The sequence below is a fragment of the Sparus aurata genome, chromosome 19 (genome assembly GCF_900880675.1).
Source record: "Sparus aurata chromosome 19, fSpaAur1.1, whole genome shotgun sequence".
Taxonomy (NCBI): Eukaryota; Metazoa; Chordata; class Actinopteri; order Spariformes; family Sparidae; genus Sparus; species Sparus aurata.
Genome location: NC_044205.1, coordinates 5,471,512 through 5,490,494, shown reverse-complemented (window position 1 = coordinate 5,490,494; position 18,983 = coordinate 5,471,512). Strand labels below are relative to the sequence as shown.

General features: G+C 41.2%; 1 protein-coding gene across 1 annotated transcript in view; it reads left to right on the top strand.

Annotated features, from left to right (window-relative positions):
* cubn (cubilin (intrinsic factor-cobalamin receptor)) overlaps positions 1–18,983 on the top strand; it is a 114,734-nt gene that overhangs the window by 35,509 nt on the left and 60,242 nt on the right. Inside the window, exons 19-27 of the mRNA XM_030398587.1 lie at positions 238–413; positions 1,301–1,466; positions 3,602–3,827; positions 5,656–5,786; positions 8,113–8,302; positions 8,970–9,130; positions 13,313–13,494; positions 15,581–15,737; positions 15,975–16,165. Of these exons, the coding sequence (XP_030254447.1) occupies positions 238–413; positions 1,301–1,466; positions 3,602–3,827; positions 5,656–5,786; positions 8,113–8,302; positions 8,970–9,130; positions 13,313–13,494; positions 15,581–15,737; positions 15,975–16,165 (1,580 nt within the window). The remainder of the gene's footprint in view (positions 1–237; positions 414–1,300; positions 1,467–3,601; positions 3,828–5,655; positions 5,787–8,112; positions 8,303–8,969; positions 9,131–13,312; positions 13,495–15,580; positions 15,738–15,974; positions 16,166–18,983) is intronic.

Below are 18,983 nucleotides of genomic sequence, written 5' to 3'. Positions count from 1 at the left end.
CCAGGCAACAGTTGCTGTATGCAGAGTCCCTCCCATTTTAGCTGCTGAAGCTTTTAACTCCTTCAGAGTATTCAATGTGTCTTGGTGGCCTGCCTCACTAGTCTTCTTGCACGGTCACTCAGTTTGTGTGGACGGCCTGCTTGAGGCAGATTACATATGTAATGGTAAAATAGTAACTTTTGACATGATCCATTCATATAATAGTCACTGACTAACCATTAACCTTCCCTCTTCCAGCTTGCGGAGGCACTTTGTCTGGGACTGGGCAGCTACGCTCTCCCTACCATCCCAATGCCTATCCACACAACAAGGACTGCGAGTGGGTCATTAACCAGTCAGAGGGCTATGTTGTCACCCTCAACTTCCTGTCATTTGATGTTGAAGGAGGCTCCTGTCGTTATGACTTTGTTGAGGTAATTAAACCAATTAATAAAATAAAACAGCCAATACTACTCCATACAAAATAGCAGAAACAGAGTGTATTCTTCTTCTTCATTTGTCTTTTTCATTTTTAATTGGTTGAGTTGGTTATCATAAACCTGAATACAAGGGCGACGCTCATGCTTACAATTTTGCCCAGTGGCATGCATCACAAAATCTGTCTGATAAAGCTCTTCTTTGAACACCATAACAAGAAAGGAGTCTGTCAGCTGCTACAAATGTCAATTATGAGTCTTTCTATAATGTTTTTTTGATGCACGGAGGTTTTATATTTGCAAAATTAGCACCAACTGACCCCCCCCCCCCCCCCCCCCCCCCCCCCACCACCACCACCAAGTCCCGGGACACCGGGCTCCGTGTCAGCGATGAATGGTTTAATTTTTTCATTTACAGCACTACTGTAGACAGCTTAAACACACAACAGCCATAATGCAAGTAGGACACTAAGTGCTGAAGTTAATGCAGAGCAGACTTCAGGGTGACACAGAAAAAGTGTTTCACAGTGATCATTATTTCATGATTATTACGCTATAAACTAATGATAATAATGTTCCAGGACAATGACGACAAGATTTGGGATTAGGGACAACTGCTTGGGTATTGTCTTTCCATCACAGCTGATCCAAAGTCAAGATAATAAATACCAATGACTACTGAAGAGTCAACTGAAGTTGTAGTAAATGCTCATTATAAACATTCATACTGAAGACAAAAAACTGATGTTAGTGGATGTAATAATAAGGATAATACTGTATTCTATTCTGTGGTGGGCATATATATTTTTTGATAGGTATATTTATGAATGGAGCTGGCAGACAGTGGATCACTTATAATAATACATGTTTCCTCTATCTTCCAGGTGAGGGATGGCTCCACATCTAGCTCTCCTCTACTGGGGACATTTTGTGGTGCTTCAATTCCCCCAAGGGTTCAGTCCACTCAGAGATCTATGTACGTCCGCTTCAAGACCGACTCCTCTGTCAACAATCATGGCTTTGAAGCAGCCTATGGCTCTGCCTTGGAGGGTGAGAAAAGTGCAAATAATTCAGTGTCATGATTAACATTATTCACAAAGTTTCACTCAAGACTCTGACTCTGAAAACATCTCTATATTTATGTCAAAGTAGACACTTTCAAAAAAGGTGCACACCTTTTATCATTCTTCTTTATAAATTGTTTAATGGGGGGAAAGGGGGATCACTTCCAGTGAACGATGGAGTAGCTGTGTGTGAGTAGCCTGTGCTCAAGATAATCCTTTTTAGTATATTTAATCACTCTAAGGTAGTGGATTATCTGAATTCATGTTGCTTACCTTTTGGGGTTCCCTCAGTGTGTTTTAATGGTGCCAAAAACAAGGTCTGGGATAGGTATTCGGACGGAGAAAAAACAACTAGAGTTTTCAATGAGGCTGCACCTGACGACAAGCACATGGCTGCAAAGCAAACCAACAATTGGGCAACAGTGGCTCTCAAGGCAGGGGTATCCCAACCTTCACCATCTTGATACTAGTAGCTATAGAAAATCAGGGTATGGAAATGAGGAAGTTAATCAAATATACCAGGTGCTCCATATAACTTTCTGCTTGGCCTTGACTTTATCAAGGTTGTAGGAAGTGGGTAGAGCCCACCGCATTTTAAAACCCAGGCCGCAGGAGAGCGACCCCAGACAATTATTGCTAAAGTACACGGGGACCAGGAGAGGGAACTGATTCTGCAAGTCAAGAGAGAACAACGTTGTGTTATAACAGTGCAAGGATGTCTGTATTACCGGTTTACACATCCAAAGTGATGAATCAGCGTCAAGCCTTCAGTAATATTATCAAGACACAGAGAGATCACAAAAAACAGTCTCAGCTTGTCTGCCAAGCTGCACGTGGAAAATAATACCACATTTAATTAACCAGAGGACGCCAAGGAGTTTGCAGACTCTCTCAACTTATTCTACAAACAAGTGTGGTTGGTAAAAACTACAGAAATGTAAGCTGCAAGATGAACTAGTGACAATTAACATGAGAGGAGACATTGGCATTGAAATAATAGTAATTGAAAAAGTTGAATCAACATTAAAAAAAATATTTCCCAAAAAAGATCTTTCCATCATGTTTGTCTAATGAGGAGTTTACCCCCAACAACAATTGGATTATGATACGTTTTATATACCAGTCTGCCAGAGCCCGGCTGGAACAAGGTCTGATGTTAGCTAATGTCAGCTATCTATGAGCTATCACAGCTCAGGTTAGCTAAATAGAATGTTAGTGTCTTAGTTTTTTTTAGTTTTCAATGTAATTTCTTTTTTTTAGTGCAAAATATTTGTTCAAGTGCCAGTACAACTTTTTCAAATGCAAATGTTTCAATGCCAGTGTTATTGTGTTAGTTCAGTTAGTTCATCAAATGCGGTAAGCACCGAAGTGGTCAAATTACTATTGCTGCAAATTCTCCTAAGAAGTGAACAGTTTTCTCCCTCACCTTTACTTTCTTTGTAATGTAAACTGAATATGAAATATACAAGTCTTGACGCGATTACTATACACTATAGACTAGAGACTATACACTTTACAAAGACTCCCAGGGTGTGTGGAAGCCCGATGTTCGCCAGAAATATGTTAAGTATAAAAAATGTTTTATTGTAATTATTATTGATTGACTCAAATTATTATCATTGTAATTTTGACCTTCTTTGAGTGACCTGCTGTTGGCATTTTGTTGCTCATCATAATTCTAAATAAATATAGCAACCTTAGCAGTCATCTCCCCTGTACGTGACATAATGTTGAAGTTATTCTTTTCACTGAATTTATAGCAAACAGTTTGATAAAAATGGCAACTAAGATGGTACCAATATGCTGAACTGGTACATACTATCTAAACTAGTGTGCAGTTTAGGGACTGGCTCTCATATTACATAGAAATGATGTCATTTGTAGTAAATGCGCTCAAACATGCAAATACACTGAACCTCAGGGCTCTGTTGTGGCTCTTCCATTAATGTTGTTTATTTAAACTGAAACCTGCCTGATATCTTTCAGAAATGTTACCTGCTGCTTCTAACAAAACAATTCATGATTTTGTTTCACATTCTTTAAAATGAGCATCTTAAAGCTACTTTCAAACTTTTTTAAATTCTACTAATCCTTAAAGTTGTCATTTTGTTCCTGCACCAGGCTGTGGTGACACTCTGACCAGTCCATCAGGCACCATCACGAGCCCCGGCCACCCCACCAGCTACCCCCATGGTGCCAACTGTACATGGTATATCAACGTTACCCCAGGAAACCTAGTTCGGCTGTCGTTTGATTCCTTCAACCTCGAGTACCATAGCAACTGTAATTATGATTACGTTGAAGTGTACGACAATGGCACTGTGCAAACTGGAACCAAGATCGGCAGGTAAATGAAACATTGACACATACCAACATGTTCTCACAACCAATCAAATACAGCTGCTTGGTTAGTGGGCATCAGCAGCAAAATATTACACACTACCTACTAGGGGCGTCACGATCTTGATTGTAAGTCGTATATCGTTCGAAATGACGTCATGATCTCGACCTAAAAAAGTTGAGGTGGAGTCAACTTCTGGAGAAACACAGCCTGATGTCACAGGCCAGTCACATAAGCTGGCTTTCAGACTATGACTGAAGCCACAGTGGAGTGTAAATTAATGTTCCATGTGCCAGTCAGTTTTGCTATTTGCACCAGTTTAAATCATATCTGTGGATGCTGACGATCACTGTAGGTGAAAGCTACTCTTCGCCTGGATAATACTACAGAGGAAACACAACAAAAGTTTCTCTGTGTAGTGTTATGTTTCACTTTCACTTTGGTTCGTTCTTAGTTTGACCCTAGTTTAAAACAAACAGTGGTGATGTCACTGTTATTCTTAATCTGTCAATGAGGACAAAAAATCACTATTAGGACCAGCATGCTAGTAGCATAACAGCATAAAAGCTGTGTCTGTCGGCAAACTGATCAGCAGGGGGTTCCCATCGTATCACACACACAGACCCTGGAGTGACACTCCCACACTGTGGTGTTTTGCCACACCCTCTGCTTGCTATACGCGTGTAGCATACGTGTCCACAAGCAGCATAAAATATGGCAGGACATCTCCGCAGTTATGGCAGATAACCTCTATGACTTCTCTTCTTTTGTTTACAATTATTTTCAAATCGACTGGTGAAACAAGTTGTTATTTATAAATTATTTGGATTTGATAATAACGCCTTAGTGTTGTACATTGGCAATGAATAATGGGGATTATAACACTTAAGTATGTTGACCATCCAAGACTAGACTAGTCTAAAAATGGCATAGCCATCTGTACTAAAAAGAAAAAAGTAATCGAATGAAATTGTGACTTAAAATTGAAATTCAAATCAAATCGTGGATTTGGAGAATTGGGACACACCTACTACCTACCTCTCTAGTGTCAGTTAAGCACATAAAGGGCTCTGTGGTCATGCTGGCCCTAATACCCGATACGCTACATTCTCTTGAATTAAAAAAAAAAAGCTTGTTGAGAAACAGATCACATATTGTGACATACTATGACCTTTGGACTGTTGCTGAAGTTGTTAAATGGTCACAGTTTGGTTAGTTTCACGCACCAAACTACTTGGTTACATATTAAAAACATTATACTTGGGTTTAAGATAACTACTGTTGTATGTATATAGAGTAAATGTTCACAGTATGGAGAGTATGCTGTATGTATATGTACAGTCACAACTTTAATTCATCAGTCCATAGTATGTTCTACTAATATTCCCTGATCCAGTTCCACTAATACTAGACCAACCCTTCTATTTTTATCTAAAATTTTACTAAAGCAACACGCTTGTTAATTCTAGCTTGTTATCGTGATAATTGTGCAATAACTTGAAACTGATATTTGTTTAAATCTGCATTTAAATCTGCTTTTGATGCTAAGCTTTCAATGTCTTTTCCTTCTTTGTTTTTCAACCTCTTCAGACATAATAAAATCTATATGTAAAGAAGATTACAACCTGAAGGCATGAAAGACCAAAAAATAAAGCATAGTCCTCTCAGCCACTGGACTGCACTCAATCAAGCTCTTGTGGCAGGCCATGGCAGACTTTTTAACTGTTGGGTATACATATAAAAACATTCTGTTAAACGTGAACATTATGCAGATAATTGCTTTCTATATGCTGTCATATGTGAGTAAAACAATTTGGGTGCTTTGTGTGTGCAGGTTCTGTGGGCGTTCAGTACCTCCATCCATCACCAGTACAGACAACATACTGACTCTGCTGTTTGTGTCCGACTCAAGTATAGTCACTGAGGGATTCTCTGCCAGCTACGTGTCCCTCAATGCCACCACAGGTACAGAATACATTGTCTAGGGCAGTCTTTTTTTCTGTCTTTGGTAAATATATTTGAGACTATTGATAAATTGGCCTTGAACAACAAGCCTACAATGCAATCCTAATGAAAGAGCCAAACATTGTGATACAGAGAACATTATGAAACACGAGTATGAAGTTTGACATGAAGTGTAATGCAATGTGATAGACAGAGTTAGACTGAGTTAGCGCCAGGCAAGGTGAGCATACACTGTCGGCCTCAATCAAGATATTCCTATTCTCATCCTTTATTTCTATGATTTTCTGTGAGGTATTACTCAGCAAACTAAGTTAAATAATCTTGTATGTTGTGCTGACTCACACTACACATTTATCATCTGTTTTGCATGCATTTCCAAATGCAGTAGTTTACTCAAACAAGATCCTTAACAATGCTGATAACAAGGGAGAATCTGACAGAAATTCAATTAAGTTTTATAATCAGACCTAATCTGTACAATTAGTCTGGCTTTAAATACACAAACTTGTAAATTGCTCCCTCCAACATATCCAGCAAGAACCAGGTAGCTCCTGCTATTTAAGGAGTTGTTTCTACAAACATTTGTGAAAGAATGGGTCGCTCTCAGGAGGTCAGTGAATTCCAGCGTGGTACTGTGATAGGATGCCACCTATGCAACAAGTCCAGTCGTGAAATTTCCTCCTCCTAAATATTCCACAGTCAACTGTCAGTGGTATTATAACTGAGTCATATGCTGAGGCACAGAGGCGCAGAGTTCGCAGAGGTCGCCAACTTTCTGCATAGTCATTCGCTACAGACCTCCAAACTTCATGTGGCCTTCAGTTTAGCTCAAGAACAGTGCGTAGAGAGCTTCATGGAGTGGGTTTCCACAGCCGAGCAGCTGCATCCAAGCCATACATCAGCAAGTGCAGTGCAAAGCGTCAGATGCAGTGGTGTAAAGCATGCCGCCACTGGACTCTAGAGCGGTGGAGAGGTGTTCTCTGGAGTGATGAATCGTGCTTCTCCATCTGGCAATCTGATGGACTAGGAGATCGGTACTTGTCTGACTGTATTGTGCCAAGTGTAAAGTTTGGTGGAGGGGGATTATGGTGTGGGGTTGTTTTTGAGGAGCTGGGCTTGGCCTCTTAGATCGGGTGAAAGGAACTCTGATGCTTCAGCATACCAAGAGATGTTGGACAATTCCATGCTCCCAACAAGGTCCATATAGACATGGATGAGAGAGTTTGGTGTGGATGAACTTTATTGGCCTGCACAGAGTCCTGACCTCAACCCGATAGAACACCTTTGGGATGAATTGGAGCGGAGACTGAGAGCCAGGCCTTCCCGTCCAACATCATTCAGTGCCTTTACATGACACACAAGAAAACCGAATTACTGTGTTAGTCTGACTATGATCGGATCTTTAAGATGCATGTATACACCTTAGTCTGACTAAAATCGGACCGGATCGAATTTCTCATAGTCGAATTAAAGCACCCAGATTATTCGATTGATAGTCGCAATACTCCTGCATGTATATGTTCCAGCGGATCGGATCGGATTTTGCGTTCTGCGCAGGCGCAAGATTTTTTCCCCGGGGCCATGAGCCGGAAGTAGACGGACGGCAGCGTCTTTCCTCCGAAATCACCGCGAGAAAGAGAGCCATTGTGCATCTAGTTTGTGTAATTATCATGTACACCATATACGAAATGTACAATGATGTAGCTTCGTTTCGCTCTTCATACGCCATCTTTCTTGAATGCCGAGGCAGCTGGTGAGGTAAAGAGGTCAGCCGGAGGTGTCTCTGTTACCACTAGTTGAAATGGGTACAGCGCCACCTAGCGTACCGGGGTATGACATGCTCCGGCCCAATAATCCGATTTTTATGTATACTCGGATAATTGCAGTTGTCTGGCTGAGTAGCATAGTCGAACTATGGCTGTAATCCAACTAAGCTGTGCATGTAAACGTACTGAGTGTGTGACCTCACAAATGCACTTCTGGAGGAATGGACACAAATTCCCATAAACACACTCCTAAGCCTTCCCTGAAGAGTTGAAGCTGTTATAGCTGCAAAGGGTGGACCAACGTCATATTAACCCCTATGGATTAAGAATGGGATCACTTAACTTCATATACGAGTCAACACAGTTGAGCGAATACTTTTGGCAATACAGTGTATGTAATGTATAAGTGTGTAAAGGTAATCCAGTATATGTTTTGTTGTGAATTAAAAGAGGTTTTCTGGGACAGCAAAAATACAAAACAATGTATGTTTTCATCTGGAAAATATGAAAAAGTAGTAATCAGATTTTAAGCTTCTGCCAAAATATTTATCTCTCATCAGACTGTGGTGAGACCTTCACCTCTGCCACAGGGTCCTTCAGTTCACCCAACTACCCTGACTACTATCCCAACAATAGAGACTGTGTCTTCAAGATCACTGTACAGATCAACATGCAGATTATGCTGAACTTCACCAGCTTTGAATTGGAGGGCGGCTCTCCTTCTTGCAACTTGGATTTTGTGGAGATCCGGTAAGGTGGTAGAGTTGGGCTGACTTTGTAGATGTGGGATCTTTTTCATGCTTTGACATTGGCAGTTTCTAAATTAACAGTCTGCCAAAAACAAAATGGTTGTATGGTTTCACTTGTCACATCTGTCTGTTGAGTTGATACAGAAAAAATGGAATGCCTTGCTTATTCTCTGTGCAGGAGCTTGACATTAAGCAAAAAAGATTCTCAACTACTTAATCAAGGAGAAGGAGCTAGTCAGTTTTAAGTCAGATTTGATAGCCCTATCTGAAAGTTGAATTTTTTCCTATTCCAAGAAGATAATGCTGACCTCAACTTATAGTTAATGAGCTTTTCTCGCACTGAGGGCAGTTTCCACTGAAAGAGAAAAAAAGGAAAGTTTTGACATTTAAAAAATGTAAATGTGCCTTAATCACTAGGCTACCCAACACCCAAAGTGGTGTCCTTTTTAAGCTGCCAGTAGACAGAAGACACATGAAGAATAAAAAACACGTTTATTGTGTTTCCCCACTCATGCAGACATGTTCAACCTTCTGTTTTTGTTTTTTCTCCCTGCAACATCCACAGAAAGTGCATTTCTTTGGCTCCTTGTTGGATGAACCCATTCTAGAGATTTGCAAAGGACATACATCCAACGAGTCCTCTGACATTTTAACCCTGTCTTTTGCAGGGATGGTGGCTATGAGACATCCCCCTTGATTGGTAAGTTCTGTGCCAGTCAGAAGCCTCCAGTCTTGGTATCCCATAGCAACCGTCTTTGGGTGCGATTCCACTCTGATGCCAGTGTCACACGTCCTGGATTCACTGCTCATTGGGATGGCACACAGACTGGTAAGTGGTAAAAAAAATTTAAATAGAGTTTGTTGCTTTAGACAGGTTTAGCAAAGAAGGAGCACAGTATTGAATTGTGTACAGGACTTTGAGAGAACTTAGAATGTATTCTTATCTACTTCTGGAAGTATAGAAAAGTAGAAAACCTCTGCATTTTGCACTAGTTCAATGTACATACGATATCTTTTTTCATATTTTTTACAAGTTTATACTGTATATCACAGTCATCTAAAATGCATGTTTGATGCTCTCATGTCACATTAAAAACAACTTCACGTCACTTTGTCACTATTGGGTAGATTGGGAACCCATACACTTCCTGTCCTGCTGGGTCTGAATCTACACTAGGTGTTATAAATGGTAACGTCTTATTAATTAGGATAGCAGCCCCACTCGCTTTAGAGTTAAAGTTGGAGTGGTATATTTGGTCTACCCAGTCGCTTTTCATTCTAAGGTGGTCAGAATGTCGCAGATGTGTTTCTTGTAGAAATGCTACATCAGTCTTGAGTTGTTGTAAATGGGTAACAAGGGTGGTCAAGAGATTTGACATTCCAGCTCACAAAGTTGACTAAACGGCCCTTAGATTACTTGTTAATAGTCATCAAGAGTTAACTGAGTACAGAGTGTAACTGTGGTGCTGAAAAACACATGTGAAAAAGAACGGAAAAAAACAAAAAACATGCATAATAAAAACATAAACAGTGTGACCTAAACCCAACCCTGTAACATTCTCAAGTCAATCACCTAATAGAACATGGTGACTGTAGAGACCCTTACACGTGTAACCACACATCGCTTTGGTTTACTCCAAGCCCACATATATGGTGCTCCCACTGAACCCATGTCCCACATGTAAATATCCATAGCCAAGAATCTGTTATGATTTTAAACAGAGGCTGTGCTTCATTAAGGTCATGGAAAAGCTATTAGAACAAGAATGGAGAACTATTCTTAAACAAACAAAAAAGGCCTTTCCTTCCAGAACTGAGAAAGAGATAGATGTGCTATCCTTTACATCATTCTAACTTAAGAGCATCTATCAGTATAGGTTTAGGTTTTAAGTCAAATACTGACCAGCGCAGAAGAATACTCTATTTCCATTTTGGCCATGTAGCGAATGCCTGGCAGAGGTTCACTGGCCCCAAAGTCATAAAGTAGAAAATAACCAGCGGAAATATACCAATTAATGGATTTATAGCTGAGGCATCCTCCGCTGGGCACTTCAATCATGTCCCATCTTCTGCTGTCTTATTGATGTGGCGTTTCACATAGTCCATGGCTTTTCCAGGATCCAGAAACTATTCGTCCTCCCCTTTGTACGAGCAGGGAACAGGATGCCGAAGAGGACCCCTTGTTAGTTATGTAGAAGTCTCCGGACGTCTGTAATTGTTGCCCGCACTCTGGCCACAGCTGCGGTGTAATCCGGGAAAATGGCAAAAAACCAAAACGGTTTCCCGTTGAGCCAAAGAGGGGCCTGGGTCCGGGCTAGGCGTAGGATCTCAACACAGTCCTGGTAGTAATGGAGCCTAGCAACAATGGCGCCTTTTTGGCAAAAGCTCTGTGGCTCAGTGGGTAGAGCGGCCCTAGTTGCATGTCGAAGTGTCCTTGAGCAAGATACTGAACCCCAAAATTGCTCCTGATGAGCAGTTGGCGCCTTGCATGGCAGCCTCCGTCATCAGTGTATGAATGTGTGTGTGAATGTGGCGTGTATTGTACAGCACTTTGAGCTGTCGTTAAACTGGAAAAGTGCTATAAAAATGCAGACCATTTACCATAAGGCTTCTGTTTGAATGATCGACTAGGACGTCTTTATGCATTTCCAGCACTTCTTTTAGTAATTATTAATTAGTAAATTTAGACACAGACGCCATGGTGCTCGAGTTTGGTTCCTCTGGGACCCCCAGGATGTGGATGTTGACCTTCCACATTCTTGCTTCCATATCTTCACATTTACTTCTCAGGTCAGTCGGGTCTGCAGGCTTGTTACCGTAGTTTGCAGGGTGACAACTTCATTTGTCCATGTCGACAGCCCGCTCTCCACCTCCTTGACCATGGCTTTCATTTGGTCAATCTCAGTGTCGAGTCGTTGCCATGTTGTTCGTGATTTCATTCCTTACCGCCTGCAGTTTGGTCTTAATGATGTTAAAGTCGTCAGCAAAAATGTTTTTCAGCTCTTCTTTTATCAGTGGTTATATCTCCTTTGATAGAGTTAAGACTCTGGAGCTTGGGAGAAATTAAATAGTTTTCCATTCAGTAATTAATGCACTATAAAGAACAGATCAGGATGTGAGAGGAGGAGGGGAGAATCCCCTTTTGGGGTGAGGGTAAGAAAGTCATATGTGGGGCAATTCTCTTTGCCCAAGGTGTTACAGGAAGGTAGATAAGATGACATTTACTGTCCTAAAAAAATATCAGAGGGTCACTGTCCTGGGAAAGGCATTACCAACCCAAACATCAGGGGGTCATTGTTATAGGAAGGAATAATTACCAAGTGTCGTAAAAAGAATGTGACACCTAGTCTTAAATACATAAGTTGGAAACATTTGGAGGACTGCAGAGAACAGTCTGGATCTTCTCTCCGTGCAGCATGTAGTGAAGACATCTGATTCATCTCGCGGAGTCTAAAATTCTTTGGAGAACTGGCAACTCTCTACCTCACAAAGGACAATTTCCACTACAAGCTTTAGGTCTGCCATGTCCAAACCTCCGTGCTCTGCGCTGTCGTTGTGTTGTGGCAAGGATGTTTTGCATTGGAATGCAGAAGTTCAGCGGGAGCCTCAGCAAACACGTCCTACTCCATTGCTGGCTTGTTCTGCCAACCACATTTTAAGACTTTTAAAGGACCTCCAGCCACTCTGTATAACAGACCATCTTCTCATGCTGTTACCATACTTATCTCTCTCTCCAGAGCACTTGTAATTAGTGCTGACAAAGTAATCGCAATGACTGGCAAGCTACTCATTAACATTAGAAGAAATGTTACATAACGTTACTGGTCTTTCCATCCCCTCGTTCACAAAATGGCTTGCGAGCAGTATATTGCAAAAATGTTGCGCTCATGGAACCGATACCACACTGAAAAAACATAATGAAATTAGCCAGAGGAGAGCTAGTTAGCTCTTAACAGCTATGGAGCTAATATCTTACAACAGAGCTAATGTTGGAAAGACTAAAGGACAGAGAGTTTCTGAGGTTTGGAGTTAAAGTAGCCTACAATGAGTTTGGAGTCTAATCCAGGTACATAATTTTACCCAACTCCTGGTCAGAGACGAAAGACCTCAGTGCAGGGGCGGAAAACATTTGAGATAAAGTTGAAGTTTAAACCGCTTCGAATAGCAACTTCATTACTTAAGAATAAATATTTTATTTTAGTGATTATTTTATGTAGGTTCAGTCAGGTTTTTTTTATGAAGATGCCATGTTACAGACAGGTGACATTAAGAAACATGAAACATATGTTTTCCTTAAATCTATCACCATTCTGTAGGCTAATACTGCTATCACAAAACAAAATGTAGGTTGTTGAGCACAGTAACATCTGATTTAATGTGACGGAATTCAATTAATAATTTTACTGCCTTATTTATGCATAACTTTAAGCCTTGATATAAACAAGTGAGTTACATAAAAATGAAACCAAGTCGAGTTGTCATGAATGGCTAAATATCCTGTATAATATACAAAAATCATATTTTGTACTAGGCTGTATACATGTCTAATTCTGCTGTAAAGTTAGGCATTTTAACATGGGCTTTCAAGGAGATCTTTTTGGGCCATTTGAGGAACTGCAATTCTGTTTATTCTTGTTGGCCTCATTTTTCAGCTCTGAAGGTTGCCACTTTAAATGCTTTTTTTTTCAAACATATTGACAAAATAATTTTCAAATAAAAAAATAATCACTTGTGTTCTCAGTTGGACTTTACAGAATAAACATTTTTGTAAAAAGTTACAACAATCATGCACCACCTCTAGACCACTTGCAAGTCAGTTTGGTTGGTTGCATTCAGTTGTGTCATTTGGCAACATCAACCAATTATAACTTGATGCTTTCTCAAATACCTAACATGTCTTATTTATTCTTCCAGGCAGACACACACACACACACACACACACACATACACACACACACATATACACACACAAAATGCACCAGCCCATGTGATTTTATTTATTTTCTCCAAGGTTGTGGAGGGACGTTGTCGACTGCATCTGGGTCATTTTCCTCTCCGAACTACCCTCTACCCTACCATCCTAATGCTGAGTGCTACTGGACCATCAGAACCAGCCAGGGCAGTCAGCTCCTCCTCTCTTTCTCTGATTTTCATCTGGAGTCCAGCACTGGCTGCTATTACGATTACCTGGCCGTAAGTGCTGTACCTTAGTGATGTGTCGATCGCGAACAAAACGGCTCCTAGAGCTCTTTGAAGTGAACGATCAGAGCCGGCTCCTGCCTGGGAGCCGGAGCTGCTTTGTTTGTTTTATTTTCCTCTATTTTTTTTTCTGTTCAAGCCACACATGATTGGTCACCTACATGATGTTTGGTGGCGTCTTTGTGTCCGCACTGAGCAGGAGGGGGGGGGGGGGGGGGGGGGGCTTACAGACACAGCACTCGCTGGAATGGTGAGAAAATGAGTGACTGCAGGAAACGCAGTAAAATTGAGTGTAGTTTATGCAAGGTTAAAACCTCATATGGTGCAGGATTTTCAATTAATTACCTGCACAGGCACATTAGAACTGTACATTCATTAGTGCAGTTGGAAGAAAAAAAACAAGCAAGTGAACCTGCTACTAAGGAAGGTGCCAGTTTGTCTACTGCAACTGTTGCTGCTGCTGCTCTGTGACACAAAAGGCTATGTACTTTAAAATATTTTTTTTGTAGCAGCCTGTTCCATGTTGAATATAAAACGTCATATAAATAATAAACATTTTTATGTTTTGTACATTCATAATTCATTTTACACATAATTTTTCAATATTTTTTTTTAACGACAAAAAGATCTGAGGAGCCACTTGGGAGCCGAAAGAGCCGGCTCTTTTTAGTGAGCCGAGCCAGAAGAACCGGCTCTCTTAAAAGAGCCAGAATTCCCATCACTACTGTACCTCACAACATGTGCCTGTATTATGCTGTAGTTTAACGATGATTAGTTTCTTGGCTAAACATTTGACTTTGACTAGTACAATCTTGAGGTTCGAGAGACACTTAGGGACTGGACACTGGGATACAGAGCTGCCAAGTCTCATGCAGTGACTGTGAGAGTCATGCAACTGAGCATCTTCATACGGTCATACGCTAATCCTCCTACATAAATGGCTCTTTTTTATTTTTTTCCCCTCTAATATATTTCCTCACCTGCTGCTTGACATAATCTGCCTCTGATGAGGTTACCCAGATATAAACCATCAGTCCCCTTGCCGAAATCTAACCAACCCATAGAAAGGCAAAGAGTACCAACCATCAGAGGCAGAGTCAGGTCAGCTATCACATCTCAGGCGGAAAAAACAAACTTTATCTGACAGACTGCAAACATTCAACAAATATTGTGATCTGAAAATAACTGTCTTTCAACTGAAGCGGAAGGGTCAAATGGGAGGTAACCATCTCGTTTTGATATGAATTATGTTATTTTTCTAGATAGCAACTTATTAGTATAACAAACAAAACTATAATAATTAGTTGTAAAGACAGCACACCAGGGTCTAGTATTAAATCTTTCAGGGACTGGAAGGAGGAAGTGTTTTCAGAATTAAGTCACAAAGTACTTTTCATTTATGGGGATTTCAATATCTGTTGAATCCAAATAAACAAACAATGACTGAAGAATTCATCAACAGAATGTACAGTATGAGCCTTTTTCCAAAAATGACCAGAGCCAGTAGAGAAACATCCCACTGTGCCACTTCAACAGACAACATATTTACTAATGACATATAAAACCATACAATTAGTGGGCTATAACTTAATGATATCACTGACCATCTACTAGTTTTTACAGTCTTTGACATTCAACACAAAAAAAACTCACCTGGGCAAGAAACCAGTGTATAAACAAATGAGGACAAAGCAATCAGTGAACACACAAAAAAGACAATTGACACGCAGTACAAGATGTGTGTTTTTGATTCATCATTTGTCAACATGTGTTTGAATATTTATCAACTTAAAACTATTTGTACAAAGTACAACCTCTTAATACCAAAACACGCTCTAACAACCTATAAGCCATATGCTTTGTTAACAGTTGTTAACATTGTAGACACTGTTCAAAGCAGGATAAGCACAGGCGTGACCAAGACGGTCAACGGTCAACCAAGAGTTGTGCAAAATGCAATGCAGTAGACCAATAATAGCTGTTTTTAAAAAAAATGTGTTTCCTGTGTGTGTGTGTGTGTGTGTGTGTGTGTGTGTGTGTGTGCGTGCATGCATGCATGCTTGCGTGTGTCTGTATTTAGGTGTATGATGGTAACAGCAGCAGTACTCCTGAGATTGCCAAGTTATGCGGCACTGGGCTGCCCAGCACCATCAGCTCTTCCAGCAATCAGCTTTACGTCAAACTCCGCACTGACAGCGTCGTCAACGCCGGAGGCTTCTTTGCATCATACACCTCCAGTACGAAAACACACTCGGGATACTGCTAGAGACTGAACATGCCATATTGTATTGTGTTTTGGTCCCTTTGGAATTTTTAGCTTTTGTCTTGCTAAAGTAAATTGGAGAAAATATACAGTATGACCCCAGAAAATATTTGCTGAACTCTGCAGAATCCGGCTGAGACAAACATCAAATTCAAATGACATAAGCTGTGAATTGTGTTGTGTTTCAGCATTTGCTTGTTTTTGTTTTCAGAATGCCAAAGTATGCTCATCTCAGGACGGCACAAAGGAGTAGTGGAGTCACTGAACTTTCCCAACAACTACCCACCCAACTCCCAGTGTAGTTGGACCATCCAAGCCACCAGTGGAAACACTGTCAACTACACCTTCACTGCCTTCCAGCTGGAGGCCACCTCCAGCAGTTGTTCCTATGACTACATCAAGGTAAACACATGCACACTCTTTAGCAGTGTTTTACTAGTTACAAGTTCATTTCAGTTCACACAGACTGAATTGAAATTGTTCACTTTCATACTTGATAATTTAGAATTTTTAACTTCACAGTCTAAAAAATTAATTAGTGCGCATTAATTTCTTCATTTCTTTTTCTTTTAAACATGCTTCTCTGAGCTATTCTTTTTGAAATGTTACAGCAATGTATCACATTTTGCAGTAACAGAGAAATATTAATGCAATACTAATATGATTTGGGTAAAATAATTACATTTGCAGCCCAATCGCAAGAAGAAATGTTGCAAAGTAGTTCAAATTTTGTGTTTCTCTACGTTGCAACGTTACATTTCATTCGGTTAAATTTTCTGTTTTCCTCTCGTCACAATGCTGCTCTTATGCTCTGGTGAGGTTTAGCCACAAAAAACCCTCAGCAGGGGTAGGAAAACATCATGTTTTGGCTTAAAAAACACAGTTGTGGTCGGCCAAAACACAGCTGGAGATGGCCTGCCTTCCTATCAAAAATACCAGTTTTTTTGCATCACTAACTCGACCTGTACTTGTCCAGTGTATGCAGTGCTTACCATTGTTTAAATGCCATGGTCCCTTGTCAAAAATGTCGAGTAGTTTGCCATTTAGGAAAGTTACTGAAAAACAGCATAAAACTGTGGTTATTGACTTGGCAGCCTTCTCACTCAATAACTCCACTATCATCACTGTTGAAAATGGGAACGCGCAGCCCTGTGGCTTCCATCAAGGACTCCAAAATCCTTTCAGCTCTTTGAGTCTGACTGAAGCTATAGAGTCTAAAATATTTGTGCAAGAGCTGTTAAAACCATTTACAAGATCATCTGTTGTGAGGCCGTGTAGTTCACCTGCATTAAAAATCGAGCTTGAGGACATAAAGGCTTGGCTGAAACGAGGAACAGACAGTGAATTTAGGGGGCGGGAGTGAATCAGTGTGAGGGGTTTGGGGTCAGAAGAGAGGAGCGGGAACCTGGACGACAAAATCAACCAAATTCACTTCATCCACGCAGAAACCATGGGCGAGCACAGGGTCAAGTGTGTGCCCTTTGTCATGGCTGGGCTGCTTCACATATTGGGTCAACCTAAAAGAATCTAAAAGTTTCATAAAATCCGAGGTAAACGAGGAGGAAGAAGGGCAACAGACATGGATATTAAAGTCACCAAGAATAAGATCTCTGTCATATTGTAGCATGATGACTGATAAAAGGTCTGAAAATTCCTGAATAAAACCGGAAATGAGTTTAGGGGGTCAGTAAATTAAAACACAGAATAGGTCATTTAGGTGATAAAATAATCTTTAAAATACAGCTAAAACACTCAAAGGTAGAGAAGCAGCCAAGCAGAACCTGAGAACAGTTCAAATCATTTCTGTGTATTACTGCAAGCAGTAAGTGCACGCTGCCTTTCAGTGATCCTAACAGGAATAAGTGACTCGATAAAACCATCACCACCAGTGCCAGCACCAGGGCTGACAGAGGATTCAACATAGGTGAGAGAGTCAATGGAGGAGACAGATCCAGCACCAGCTTGACCCGCACTGTCAGGGACAGGGTTATGGGATGCCAGGTTAGGACACTGGGCAGGGTCTAGCTGGGCAAAGTGTCATTTTAGACTGAACGCGGTGAAGTTGATGAGATTGTGAATCAACCTGCTGGTGCCCATCCTATTTAAGTGTAACCCATCACGTTTAAACAGGTCCTGTTCAGTCCAGAAATAGTCAAAGTTGCTGATGAAGCCTAGTTCAGTGAAGTTCTGCATCCATGTATGCAGGCTAAAAAGGCAACTAAAACGCTCTGAGCTTTTGGTCAAAGCAGGAATAGGGCCAGACAGAACACAACAATTCCCAAGGCTCTTAACTGTATTGGCCAAAGACTCAAGTTCATAGTAGAGTTTTGTGGATTGTCTAGACATAACATCATTAGTTCCTGTGTGCAGAAATACATAGTGAACGGTGGGGTGGAGCTCAAGGAGGACAGGTGTCAACTCAGAAAAATCTGCAGGTTTACCACTGGAAAGACAGTAGGTAATGGCACCTGGGAGTTCAACATTTCTAATGCTAGTGTCACCAATTATTAGACTTTCCAGAGGTCTATCAATACAGCCTTTGTTATTGACTGTTATTTTAGATGAGAGGAAAGACAGGATAGTGGCAGATGTATCAGCGTTTGCTAGATTTGAGTCACCTGTGCTGATGACGTCATCTCCGGCCTCTGGAGTGACCGGTCCATCTGACTGGAGATGGATGCAGCGGGTCCAGCTGCGCAGTTAGATGAGTGCGCCCAGAGCTGGAGAGCTGAGGAGGAGAAAGGTGCCTGGGACGTTTACTTTCCGATATCAACGGGCTCGTCGGTGGAGTACAACGCTTCCTGTTGAGGGGGCGGACCGGGACTTGATGCCCCTGGGGGAGATGTGAGCATGTGGCCGCAAGCTCAGTTAGCCTCTAAAGAGGGGTGAAGAAGTTGTAGCAGAGAGACCCGTTTCCCCTTCCTAACAATGGACGCCCAGGAGGGAGAGTGAGGTTCAGATGGCCCAGGAATATCCGCAGCTGGTGGACACTCAGAGCTGCAGGGAGCACCCTGCTGCAGCGCGTCAACCCGGGAAAGAAAAAGGGCCTGCCGCTGGAGGACATCATCCAGGAGGCTCTCGATTGTAGGGACATCACACATCCCTTCCCATTCTCACAACTCCTTAAAAGCAAGGATGAAACTCTCTTCAGCCTCTCCTCTCAACCATTAGGTAATGTCTCTTAACCTTCTGGAATACAACTCGGCTGGCTTGACCCAGA